Source organism: Erinaceus europaeus, chromosome 9 (assembly GCF_950295315.1).
Source record: "Erinaceus europaeus chromosome 9, mEriEur2.1, whole genome shotgun sequence".
Classification (NCBI taxonomy): domain Eukaryota; kingdom Metazoa; phylum Chordata; class Mammalia; order Eulipotyphla; family Erinaceidae; genus Erinaceus; species Erinaceus europaeus.
The window spans coordinates 19,692,943-19,705,328 of NC_080170.1; the positions used below are offsets into that span (position 1 = coordinate 19,692,943).

Consider the following 12,386-nt stretch of genomic DNA (forward strand, 5'->3'; position numbering starts at 1 on the left):
ACGGATCAGAGTTTATAAGAGAGAGAGAGAGAGAGAGAGAGAGAGAGAGAGAGAGAGAGAGGATGCGAGTTCAATGTTACAAGACTAGGATGCTTGTTGAGGCCTTTCAGGAGCTTGTGACATGTCATTCTCCCTTCATCAGTGTTTCTTCTGGACCCTCTGGGTTTGTCCTTTACACAGATGAATTGGTTTAGTAATTTCACTAAAAACCTTGTTTAGATATAGAGATGAAATATTCCTTTGGTAGGAATGTAGAGTGGTCATTTCTTTGATCTCTGAGTTTTTGAAAAGTACCCAGAAGCACTCAGGTTTTCCTTCCTTCCTTCGTCCCTTGCTTCCTTCCTTCTTTCCTTCCTTCCTTTCTTTTTCTCTTACTGAGACAGGGTGTCACACACAAAATTATACTGCTCTGGGAAACCAGTGTTTGTTTGTTTGTTTGTAATTCAGACACTCAGGGAGCCATGGAGAGAGGTGAAGCCCCCCAGCTCCGGCTATTCCTGGTCACACAGCACCTCCCCAGTGGGGCTGGAGCTGATGCTTGGGACAGTGCCTGACAAGGCATCTCCTTACCCAGTGAGCGCTCTCTCTCTCTCTCTCTCCTTTGAATTTTTTCTCACCCCTGTTTTCACTCACCTTACAGAAGCCATATGAGATGTCATCTAAGTAAGACCTTTACCTAAAGCCTCTGAAACCTAAAGTAGGAATTATCTTCAGTCTTACAATTAATTGATCTGCTCTTCTTCCTGCAGAAGACATAACACTGGATGAGGACACTGCTCATCCTCATCTAGAAATAACAGAGAACAGAAAATATGTGAGGACTACTGTGGAAAAACAAGATGTTCCTGACAATCCTCAGCGGTTTGACACTCACATGGCTGTTCTGGGGGAGAATAGCTTCTCGGCTGGTGACCATTACTGGGAGGTGGATGTGGCATGGAAAGACAGGTGGGAAATAGGACTGTGTGAGGACTCAGTTACACGGAAAGGAGACATCTCTGTTTGTCCTGAAAATGGGTTCTGGGCACTTTCCCTGGAGAAAGATGAGTACAAGGCACTTTCCACACCCACTTCCATTCTCAATGTCCCAGAACCCCTCTTGGTAGTGGGTGTTTTTCTGCAGTATGAGAAAGGACTGATCTCTTTCTACAATGTGAGAGATTGTAGCTTTCTTTGTACTTTCAAAACCACTTTCATCAAACCTCTGAAGCCTTATTTCTACCCTGGGCATGTTACTACTGGAAACATGGAGGGTCTCCATATTCCCAAGTATCAGTGAGAGATCTTGTCATCGCTGTGGGGACACAGCTGAGACACCACAGGGTGTCCTCAGGGGCCATGAGAGCATCAGACACCCCATGCAGGAGGCTGCAGTCAGGGGAGCCAAGATATGCCTCAGGCCCAGACTCCTCCAGCCTTTGGGGAAACTCAGAGTGACCCCTTCCACTGTCCTCTCTGTGCTGCCTTCATCCACACCCCAACTCCCAGAATGAAATTTCCTTACTGCTTTGACTTTAGAAAAAATGAAAAATTCTCCATAAAAATCCTTCTGGGATATAAGGTTGACATTATGAAATATCTTAGGTACTTTCCTCAAAATGCCATTTAAGCTGGGCAATGACAACACTCCACCAGCCTCTCCATCCAACGCCCACCTACCCCACCCTCCCTGCACACACACACAATCAGTTGAGTCCACACCACATGCTAAAATTGCCAAGGACCTGGGTTCAAGCCCCTGATATCCACCAACTCATCTCTATTCAAAAAAGCAAACACACTAACATACATACATATTTAAATTTTAAAAAAGACACAGTTTGACTTTACTCAGCAGGCATCTTGCCAAATGGACTCTCAAATGTTTCTGGCTCACAAAAGCTGTGGTCTCTTCAAGGGCAGAGAGCACAGGCTGTTCATGTCTGTGCCTCTGTGTTAAAAACAGCTCCTTGTGTTCTGACATTATACTTGTTAACTCAGTAAAATTGAGTTCATTCATTAACCAGACTGACTGATACTTTGAAGGACCCACACTTTCACTCAGCCTCTCTCACTGTACCTGGTCTTATTCTCAGGGTCTGTGAGTCTCCTGTCTCAATCAGATGGCTCTGAGCTTCAACACAATCTTACAATAGAATATTACTTAACAAGAAAAATGAATGTATAATATATGTGTGTTTATATATTACCATATGTGTTATATGCCATTATATATTATTCATATATGAATAGTTTTCCAAGATGTGATGTTGAACTGAAAAAATGGACTTAGCAATACAACTGGGAGTTGTCACAGTGGGTAATGCTTTGAAATCTAAAGCATGAGGTCTTGAGGTCTTGATTTCAATCCCCAGTATCACATATGCCAGAGTTCTCCCTCTTCCTATTTCTCCCTCCTCCTCTTTCTCTCTCATACATAAATAAATAAAAATACCTTGTTATGTTTCAATTACATATGAAGATGTTGAAGTGACAAAAAAGTGGAAAAAAGTTAATTTTTCAAATTAAAAAAAAATTAATTGATTTGGGATGGGCTTTTTATGAAAGAGCAGAGGAAGCAGAGAAGCTTTGGGCTCCTTTGAGGGTGCTCAGTACAGTGACATCAGAGAAAGCAGAAACTCAAAGTATGTTTGCCAAGTACAAACAATTCAAGGAGAATGTCTGCACTCATCCTAGGACACTGCTGTACAGACTTTATCTTGTCAGTCCTACACATTTATCATCCACACAGCTATCTTGAGCCTTTGCTTAGCAAGGCATGGTTATCCACCTTACTCTGGGGCATGAGAAATAGAGTGGAGTCGTATTTCTGGTGCATAATGGCAAGCTCATAGCCATTCTCTGAGCATAGACATTCCTAGGGCCTTTCATTCCTTGTTCCAAACTAAACATGTGTCTGTATTTGATGGAATGAGGGTTTCATGGATGGACACAAGGGTCACCATTAACGGATCACTATTAAGATTATGATATTTCATTGGTTACTGTCATTCTCCAAGGTGGCCCCACATCCTTGTCTCAAACTACTGATGCCCTTTTATAGACACCCTTCAGTGAATAAGAGCTGTCTGTGTAACCAGCAGAATCAGTGGAGTTGAGAGACCCCAAAGTCAGGTTCTGAAAGCACTGCAGCTTCTACTCTCACCTCTTGTGTCACTGAATCTGGGGGAAGCCAGCCACCCGCTGTCTCATGGAGATTCCAGGGGACAAACCCCAGCACTGCCTGCAAACAGTCCTGTGGACAAGTCACCCTGCAGTGGGTCACCCAGTGCAGTCCAGTCAGCTGTGCCTGCAGCATCCTGAGTGTCAGCGTCTCTGCCACAGGACCAGCTCCTGAGGCTTCAGCTGTGAGACCCTGAGAAAGCTTCACAGTCCTGTCAGTGCTGGCTTCATGACCTAGGGGTTAGAGGAGGTGTCACTGGGATTTGAATAAATATAGTTTTGTTAATATATCCTTTCTTAAATAAAAAATAAATTAAAAAAGAAAAAATATTGTGTATGTAGATTTTTATCAAAATGAGTATTACCTTTAATAAATTTTTTCACACATTTTAATTTGTTTGCTGTGTTATCCCTTAGTAGTTCTGAAATCTTTTAAATTTTAGTTGAAAATGAGTGCCGAATTTAAAACTGCAGGCCATGGAAATAATATACACATTTTAAAAATTCACATTCAACTGGAATGACAAAAAAAAAGCATTTTAGAGACTCAAATAATAAGAAAGTTTCACCCCAAATTCACTGAGTACAGATATGGACACAGGATGGAAGCAGAGGCCCCACACAGTGGGAGCTGCCCTGTGATTGGGCGCCATGAGGAGCCAGCAAGGTCCCCAGTGACTGTGCCCTGACTGGAGCCCTGTACTCACAGAGCCTGTGTTCACTCACACAGAGGCCAGCTCCCACTGTGAGTGAGAGGACACTGCAGGGACCTGTGAAAACTGTACTGTTATTATTATCTGGCTCCTAGTAACACAGAACACAAATATTCTAATCCATTCCTAAAATCAATTATATTTCAAAATTGAAAAATGCAGTTAAAATACGCTTAGTTGGGACCAGGAGGCAGTATAGCTTGTTAAGCACATACATTACAGTGCCAAGGACCCAGTTTCAAGCCCTTGGTCCCCACCTGCAGAGGAAAGGCTTCATGAGTGGTGAAGCAGTACTGCAGGTGTCTCTCTGTATCTCTCGATCTCTATTTCCCGTCAATTTCTCTCGGTCTCTATCCAATGATAATTAAAAATATTAAAAATCAAATATGCTGTGGATCAGTGAGATATTAGAAAAGCATATGGATTTAATTTTTAGAAAATTGCCAACCTGTCTCTAAGACTTTGAAGAACTTGGTGGTGATTGTAGTGAGGGTGGGGTAGGTGGGCACACAGATTTTGGTGGTGGTTTTATTGTGAAACTATTTTCCTGTAACTTACTACTTTTGAAAATCATTATTAAGTGACACATAAAAATACTTAAAGTAAGATAGAAAATTTATACCAAATTACCTACTTCTAAGAAACTATTTGAAAATCAAATAATTACTGTTTTATGGAATGAATTTATTTTTTTATTGGCAACATATTTATTTAAAACTAGACAGTAGAGTTTTACTTGTATTATTGATAAATTTACCTCACTCAGGAAACTATTATCAGCAAAAAATCATTAAGCTAAAAATTCAGATATCAATGACAACTGATTCAAGTTAACACTACGAGGCAGAGTAAGTAATAATTGCTTTAGATAAATACTAGAGAGTGTCCTGTTATCCTGAGCATTTTTATTTTCTTTCTGTATCCATGGCCCTTTCTGTCTATTGAAACTTAACTCACTCTCTCCTTTGACCATCTCCTTGTCTTCTCACACTCTCTGATGAATTTTCCCTTTTCAATCCCAGTTAGTATTTGATGTAGTAAAAGTATGCTGATAAATAAGTATATTTTCTTCTTGTGAAAACTCTCAGGGTTTATTTGTACAATTAAGAGGGGAGGTCCCTTTCTGTTGGTATGCTTCAAAATTCTGCTTAAAAGACCTTCTGTTTTGATCATCACATTAGGTTCACTTGTATTACTTACGATGTGATCTATTTATATAATCTCTGTTTTACCTGAGCCCCGCCCTGCCTGCAGGGTATTGGTTTAATCCCCACTGGTTAGATGGAAGCGTTCTATGTTCTGTTCGAGCTCTTTTTTTGCTCTGCCCTCTCTCCTAGTCATTTCCTTTCCCTTGTCACTTCTGGTGAAGGGATGCACAAAAGGCAATGTATCTGAGTAATAAAGGATATACTGCTTCCCAGCTCAGCCATGAGTCCCTGGTCATCTGGCTCCCACCACGAAGCTAGCCCAGACTGGCATAATGGCGCCTGAACAAGGACCAGCACTGATGTGGGACGTAACCCACCCATCCACCAGATAAGTAAAGCCGTTTGGCTACCTATCCACTATGGCCTGCAGTTCGCGAGGCGGGTGTAGCACACGGTCCCGCTGCTCTTTGGCTCTCCGTGTCTCTTCTCTCCCAGATTTTGGCATAGCAGCTGGAGCTGCCATCTGATCCGCAGGCTGCTGCAGGCTGCAGAATCCATGAGAATGCGATACCGCCACTACCTTAGCAGTGTCACTCTGGGCCACACTTTGGTTCCCTGACCGGGAAACTTTGGTTCCTTATGACCTTGATTGTAGGGCTTGGGAGATGCACAGAGATTTCCCCTGGAACTTTCTGGACTTCCTCTAGCACGTTTCCCATGAAGAAGGACTACTCTAACTTGAAGAGCATTCTCCATTACACTGGCAGTCCCCAAGAATGGAGACATATAGTTAGTTCTACTCTCCTGATTTGATAATTTCTTAGATGGGAAGACGTTTTTAAAAATGGGTGCCTGCAGCAACCCAGCAGAAATCATCAGAAGCACCCTAAATGGAATTGTGAGGAGCTTTTTGGACTAGGACGCCCTCCGGAGACTCATGATGCTACATGGTGAGATCTGGATAATCTGGTTCAAGTTAAAAAAAAAAAAAGCCAAAACTGCCTACCACTTTTCTCTTGATTTCCCCCTTGTTGTTCTGTCTGACTTAAGTTTGCTATCTGCTTTCAGTTGCATTTCTTAAAAGAGTGATTTAAATGACTAAATTTTTGTATGACATTGACTTTACAAAAAAAATTCTAGATGCAACCATGATTTCTAGAGACAACCAAAAACAGTCCAAAAATTGGTTTTTTCTCTTTTGACGTTTTACGTCTTAAAAATATTTAATCCTAAAAACTGTATGAGTGTGGGCAGGGTAGATTGCACAATGGTTATGCTAATGATTCTCATGACTGAGGCTTTTAACCATGGTTCTTCTGTTTACCTTCCACATTTTATTGAGTTTAAACTGTTTAAACAACCTTAAAATCATACTGGAAAAGACTTCCAATTATAATAGAGTTATCAATTATAGTAAATTTCTAATCTGCTGCAAGTTTTGTTATACAAGTAAGTGAATTACAGCTGTCAAATCTTCACCTAAAAAAGCATCTGCTCAAATGGAATACCTGGAAATCCATTTGTACCCCTGTTCTCTGACATCACCCACAAGATGGCAGGACTACGGATTCACAGACTCCAAAGCTCACTCTCTACAGAAAAGCAAACTTCTGGTGGCTGACTTTCCCCATCAAGACAGACATGCAGCATTTCATCCCCTGGCATTTCTTCCATGTTCATCTACTTTGGACTGACACTTCTATCAAACTTACACCTCTTGGACACTTTACACAACTTTACAGCAGCTTCCCTTTATGCTACTGGGATTCTCAAAAACTGACTGCAGCCTGCTATCTTGGGACTCTATAGGACTCCCCCCTCCTTTCTAGGTGCTGCCCACAGAGGCATGAAACGCCCTTTGAGACATGAAATGCCCACAGAGGCAAGAGATGCCCACAGAGGCAGGAAACTTCCTTTCGCCTGATAGGCCTTGCCCTTAGAGGTAGAAAACACCCCCTCAGGCCTCCCCTTGGCATCACACTGGTTCTTGCTGCTCTCTTAATTGTTCCTCTATGTCTTCTGCCAGTTCTTTTAAAGATGCCTGTACGATATAGGTTTCTGTTCACCCCACACTCCTGATACTATGGCCATTAGCTAAAAAGAAAGGGGGAGTTGTTGGTATGCTTCTAAATTCTGCTTCTAAGACCCCTTCTGTTACATTGCTTGAGGCTGTAGTCTATTTACATAATCATTGTTCTCATTGGTTTAATCCCCACTGGTTCTAGTGCTATCCTCCTTCTCCATACCTCCCTATCCTACGTACTTCCTGTTCCTGAAACTTCCACCTCAGGAGATAGATAGGACAGAAATTTGATTAGAGTTTAAGTTGTTGAACTGCATCCCCACTCATGAATAAAGATTAAACTGCGTTTCCAGTTCAGCCATGAGTCCCTAGTCTTCTGCCTCGCGCCCATGAAGCTAGCTCAGCCCGGTACCTTTCTACTTGAAAAATTACACAAAAAAATTTTATTTTCATGGCCTGGAATATTCAGAATGCCTATCTTTCCTTCCTCAGAAAAATATTACAATTCTGTATTTATGCAAAGTGTGTTTTATTATCCCAGTAAAACTTTGCTAGCTTATGAGACAAAACAAGAAGCAAAAACATATTGATTTATTTGTAAATAATTCACCAGCTATCAGGTGAGAAATTCAAGTATAATGTATTCTATATGGAGTCTACATGAGTGAGACATTTGCATATCTTCATGGGATCCACTGTGTAAATGTAGGAACTTTGGGACTTATGATAGCGACACTGGAGTCTGGGACAGCAAAGCACAGGGTGCCCAGTTGAATATGAATTTCAGACACAAGCAAGAAATGTTTAATATAAAGCATGTCCCTACATTATCTTTTTCTAACATTTTTCCTTTATTGGGGGATTCATGTTTTACAGTTCCCAGTAAATACAGTAGTTTGTACATGCATAACATTTCTCAGTTTTCCATATGGAACAAATTTAGATTCACAGATTAATTACTTTAATAGATGTAAGCTTTATATCTTACAAAACATGTAGATTTGAGCATGTGGTCTCAGAAGTTTTATACTTAAAAAATGAATAGAGCAAAAAGTAAAACTGTAGGTCTTCCACCAAAGAAGCTTCATACAAAACCTGATGAAATGATAAGCTGATAGTTGTGAAGAATTTAAGTAACAATCAGGAACAGACTTTATGATGAACATCACTAACTAAACACTGTTGTATACAGGACCCCAACTAATGCTGTATAAAGCATGTATGAAACATGGGCAAAGGGGCACATAGCAGAAATTAGAACCTCACACCATAGGTGATTCTCACATGAAAATGAGAAGTGAGTGAAAACAAGAGTTGCTCCAGCTAGCTTCATGCTACATAATATGAACAAAGAAAACAAGCTTTTTATTTCAAGAGAGCCACATGCTGGGGTTGGAGACTGTGATTGTATGGCACCTGGTGAACTAGATTTCACTTTCTCTTTTTTCTCGCTATAAGGAGGAGAGAGAGAGGGACAGAGAGAGAAGATAGAGAAGAAGAAGAAGGAGGAGGAGGAGGAGGAGGAGGAGGAGGAGGAGGAGGAGGGAGAGGAGAGGAGAAAGAGGAGGAGGAGAGAAACTATAGCATTGTCCCATTACTGTCGAAGTTTCCCTTTGTAGGGTGTCCTCATGTGGTTGCTTGGGGGCTTGAACCCTAGTCTTCATGAATGGTATAATAGTATATAATGTGCAGGGTGATCAACTCCCAGAACCTAAATGATAACTATCAATAAGGTAACAATGGAGACTTCTGTGTGGGTGGTGATTTTCCTGATTTATTTATAGATATTTTTTCAAGTTTTGAAAGATAGATTGACAGAATAAATTATTTTATCCTTTGAGAAATTAGGGCAAAGAAAGCTGAAAAATATTCCCATTAGCTCAAAGAAACAAAAGACAATCAGCAGCCCTGTTGGTGACACTGTGGTTAGATTGCAGGGCTTGCACAGGCACTTTGGAATATAACTAAAATATGCCTACTAGCTATCTACAAAACAGAGACACCCCCCCACACTATTAATCTGCACTATTCCAGCTTTTAGGTTCATGATTAGTCAACTACTCGTTTGGCTCTATATGTTAACTCTCTTTTCAGTCACCTTGTTCCAGATCCTAGCATGATGCCAAAAAGACTTCCCTTGACAGAAAACCCCACCAATGTGTCCTGAAGATACGCTTCTCTTTCCTACCCAACTAGGAAAGAGAGAGACAGTCTGGGAATATGGATCGAACTGTCAATGCCCATGTTCAGCAGAGAAGCCATTACAGAAGCCAGACCTTCCACATTCTGCATCCTACAATGACCTTGGGTCCATACTCCCAGAGGTTTAAAGAATAGGAAAGCTATTAGGGGAAGGGATGGGATACAGAGTTCCTGTGGTGGGAATTGTGTGGATTTGTACCCCATTTTCCTATGATTTTGTCAATGTTTCCTTTTTACAAATAAAACTAAAAAAGAATAAAGATTGCTGGGCTTGAAAGCATGAGGTGATATGTTCAATCCAACCCCAACATCACATGTGCCTGAGTGACATTCTCATTCTCTTCCTCATTAATAAATACTACTTTTAAAGTAAATTACAAATTTAAAAGTTATTACAATTTTATTTAAGGGGAAACATTTCTTGTCAAATAAAAAAGAAATTTCTCTTGTCTTAAAGAAATGATCACGTTTAATTTGTTGACTCTGAATGTTATAGAGTTTTGTTGCTTGTTTGTTTTCAAAAACCTTCTTAACGTCTCTGGAAGACTAGAAATAAAAAAAAAAAGAAATGGACCTACAAATAGACCTACCCTATGAACAAGCAATCCCTCTCCTAGCAGTTTATCCAAAGGGAACCAAACACAACACGTCCATTCAAAAAGATTTGTGCTATGTTCACAGCAGCACAACTTACAATACCCAAAACCTAGCAGCAACGTAGGTGTCCAACAACAAATGAGTGACTGAGTCATGGTAAATATACACAATGGAATATGACTCAACCATTAAGAATTATGAATTCATCATCTTTATCTCATCTTGGACTAAGCTTAATGCTGGGAAATTGTACAGATGCAGTCACATCTGCCATGTTGTCCCCTCAGGCTACTACTAGTTCCCACTAGAGTTGGGACATTCTCCGAGTGCCTGTTCCACCATGTTGTGCCCTCAGAGCATTGTCTATTTCCCCGACATAGTTGAAGTGCTTTGGTTACTCCTCCCCCTTCCCATTCTCATGAGAGTTATTATCCTACCCTGGAATGCTATGGTTACTCCCCCCACTTCCCATTCTCACGAAAACTACTCCTATAGAAGCCCTTCTTCTTCTGCACCTCACTCTCTTGCCAGTGCTTCACTTTGGTGTTTAGGCACCGGAAAGGTTACTGCATGAGGCAGCCATTTTCGCTACCTCCAGGTGGCCCAACCTGCTTCTCTTGCACCCAACTCTGAGGTGCCAGCACAAATAAAGTTTTGTGTTCCCTCTTCGCTCCGGACCTCCTCTCTCTCTTCTCCATGGCGCAGAATGTGTCCCACACTCATGCCCTGCTGGGTGGCCCGGCCTGAGGTCCAGAAAAGCCACCCAGACACAGGTAAGTGGCAGCTGCCTGACTCCATGGCCCTGAGTTTCCCCCATGGGATTTTTTCCTTTTTACAAGGAGGTGTCCCAGACATTATATCTTTCTCTCCTGGGACAGGCTTTCAATCTCAGAGACACTTTAATTTTCACTACTCCATGGGTTCTCATGGCTATATTTACTACTTTTAAGATATGTACAAGGCGTTCTGCCAAATGGTTAAGTGATCTTGAGGCTGAGATACGAGAGTTAAAGGGTATGTGCTTAAGACTTAAATGCCCTAAGCGATCTGTAGTCAGCCCCAAAACTTCTGACCCCACAGACACGTGTTTGGCTGCTTCTTCGACCCCTCTCACCACTGATACCTCATCATTAAGAGACCTTGTGGCTGAAATACAAGAGCTAAAGGATATGTTTTTAATGCTTAGAGACTTTCAACCTTTTGCAGTCTGCCCCGAGAGCTCTGTCCCCATAGATACGTGTTCAGTTTCGCCTGTGGCGACTATGGCAGCTTCCACTTCTGTGACTCTTTCCCCTGCATCATCAAACCATGTCCACACCTTCCCAGTAAATGTGGCCACCAATAGACAAAACCTTCAGGTTTGGCATCCATACTCCTCCAAAGATTTGAGAGAAATCAGACAGGCCATGAAGGAGGAAGGCATCCATGCCCCATGGACCAAGTCCATTTTATGGAGTTTTTTCCAGCACCTTAACACCCTCCAAGACTGGAAAGACTTAGCTTGTGCTGCACCCCCAGACCCCCTCTACCTGAAATGGAAGGCATGCTTCCGTGATGAATGCTCTAAACAATCTCACGAAAATAGTAACAAACAGATAGCATGGAATTTTGATGCACTATTTGGAGTAGGAGAGTTTGAAACTGGAACTCAGCAGGCAGAAGCCAAGTTTCCAACCGGTTATTTTGAACAGGTACGCATCTGCATAACACAAGCATGGGAAAGGTTAAACCCATCCACAGTAGAAGCCTCAATCCCCATTAACTCTCTTCGCCAAAACGCTGATGAATCCTTAGTGAACTTCATCTCCAGGGTTCGGTCAACCTTAGAGATAAAGATTTATAATCCTGAAGTCCATTCTCTCCTCCTGCGTTCTATAGTCTGGGATGGCATGATACCACAATTCCATCAGGCATGCCTTAATCTTAAACACCTACAGCCAGATAATTGGATTTTAGCGACACAGGAACTTACATCAGGCTCTTATGAGGCACCAATTACGACACAGGTTTATGCAGTTACCCCACGTAATCAAAACGGAGCCTTCTTACAGTGCGGTCATCAAGGGCATTGGCGTAACCAATGTCCAGATAAGCTCCAGTAAGGGCAACCACGCCTCCTGTAAGGGCAACCATGCCTCCAGTCAGGGCAACCCCGCCTTCAGTCAGGGAGCCAGAGGCCACGTACTGTTTGTCCCATATGTCGGAAAGGTTTTTATTGGAAGAGAGATTGTTGGTCCAACTTTCATGAAGATGGCATGCCAATGAATTGTACAAATTCGGGGCCTGAGATTTTATGGACCACTCCTATTTTAGAACACGGTCACCCTACTATGACAGTAAAGATTGACAATATTCCTTTTAAATTTTTTATTGACACGGGGGCAGAAAAGACGATTTTAAGGCAAGCAGAGGTTCCCCAAAATTGGGAACTCCTTCCGGAACCCCATATACACGGAGTTGGAGGGGTTACCCAATCCTTTCTCACATGAGATTCGCTCATGTGGGAAGACCCGAAAGGTTCTACTGGGCACTTCCACCATT

The 12,386-nt window shown here is 41.8% G+C and overlaps 1 protein-coding gene across 1 annotated transcript in view; it reads left to right on the plus strand.

Annotated features, from left to right (window-relative positions):
* LOC107522883 (butyrophilin subfamily 1 member A1-like) overlaps nucleotides 1-1,279 on the plus strand; it is a 41,753-nt gene extending 40,474 nt beyond the window's left edge. Inside the window, exon 10 of the mRNA XM_016191225.1 lies at nucleotides 750-1,279. Within this exon, the coding sequence (XP_016046711.1) occupies nucleotides 750-1,279 (530 nt within the window). The remainder of the gene's footprint in view (nucleotides 1-749) is intronic.
* The last annotated feature ends 11,107 nt before the right edge of the window (nucleotides 1,280-12,386 follow it).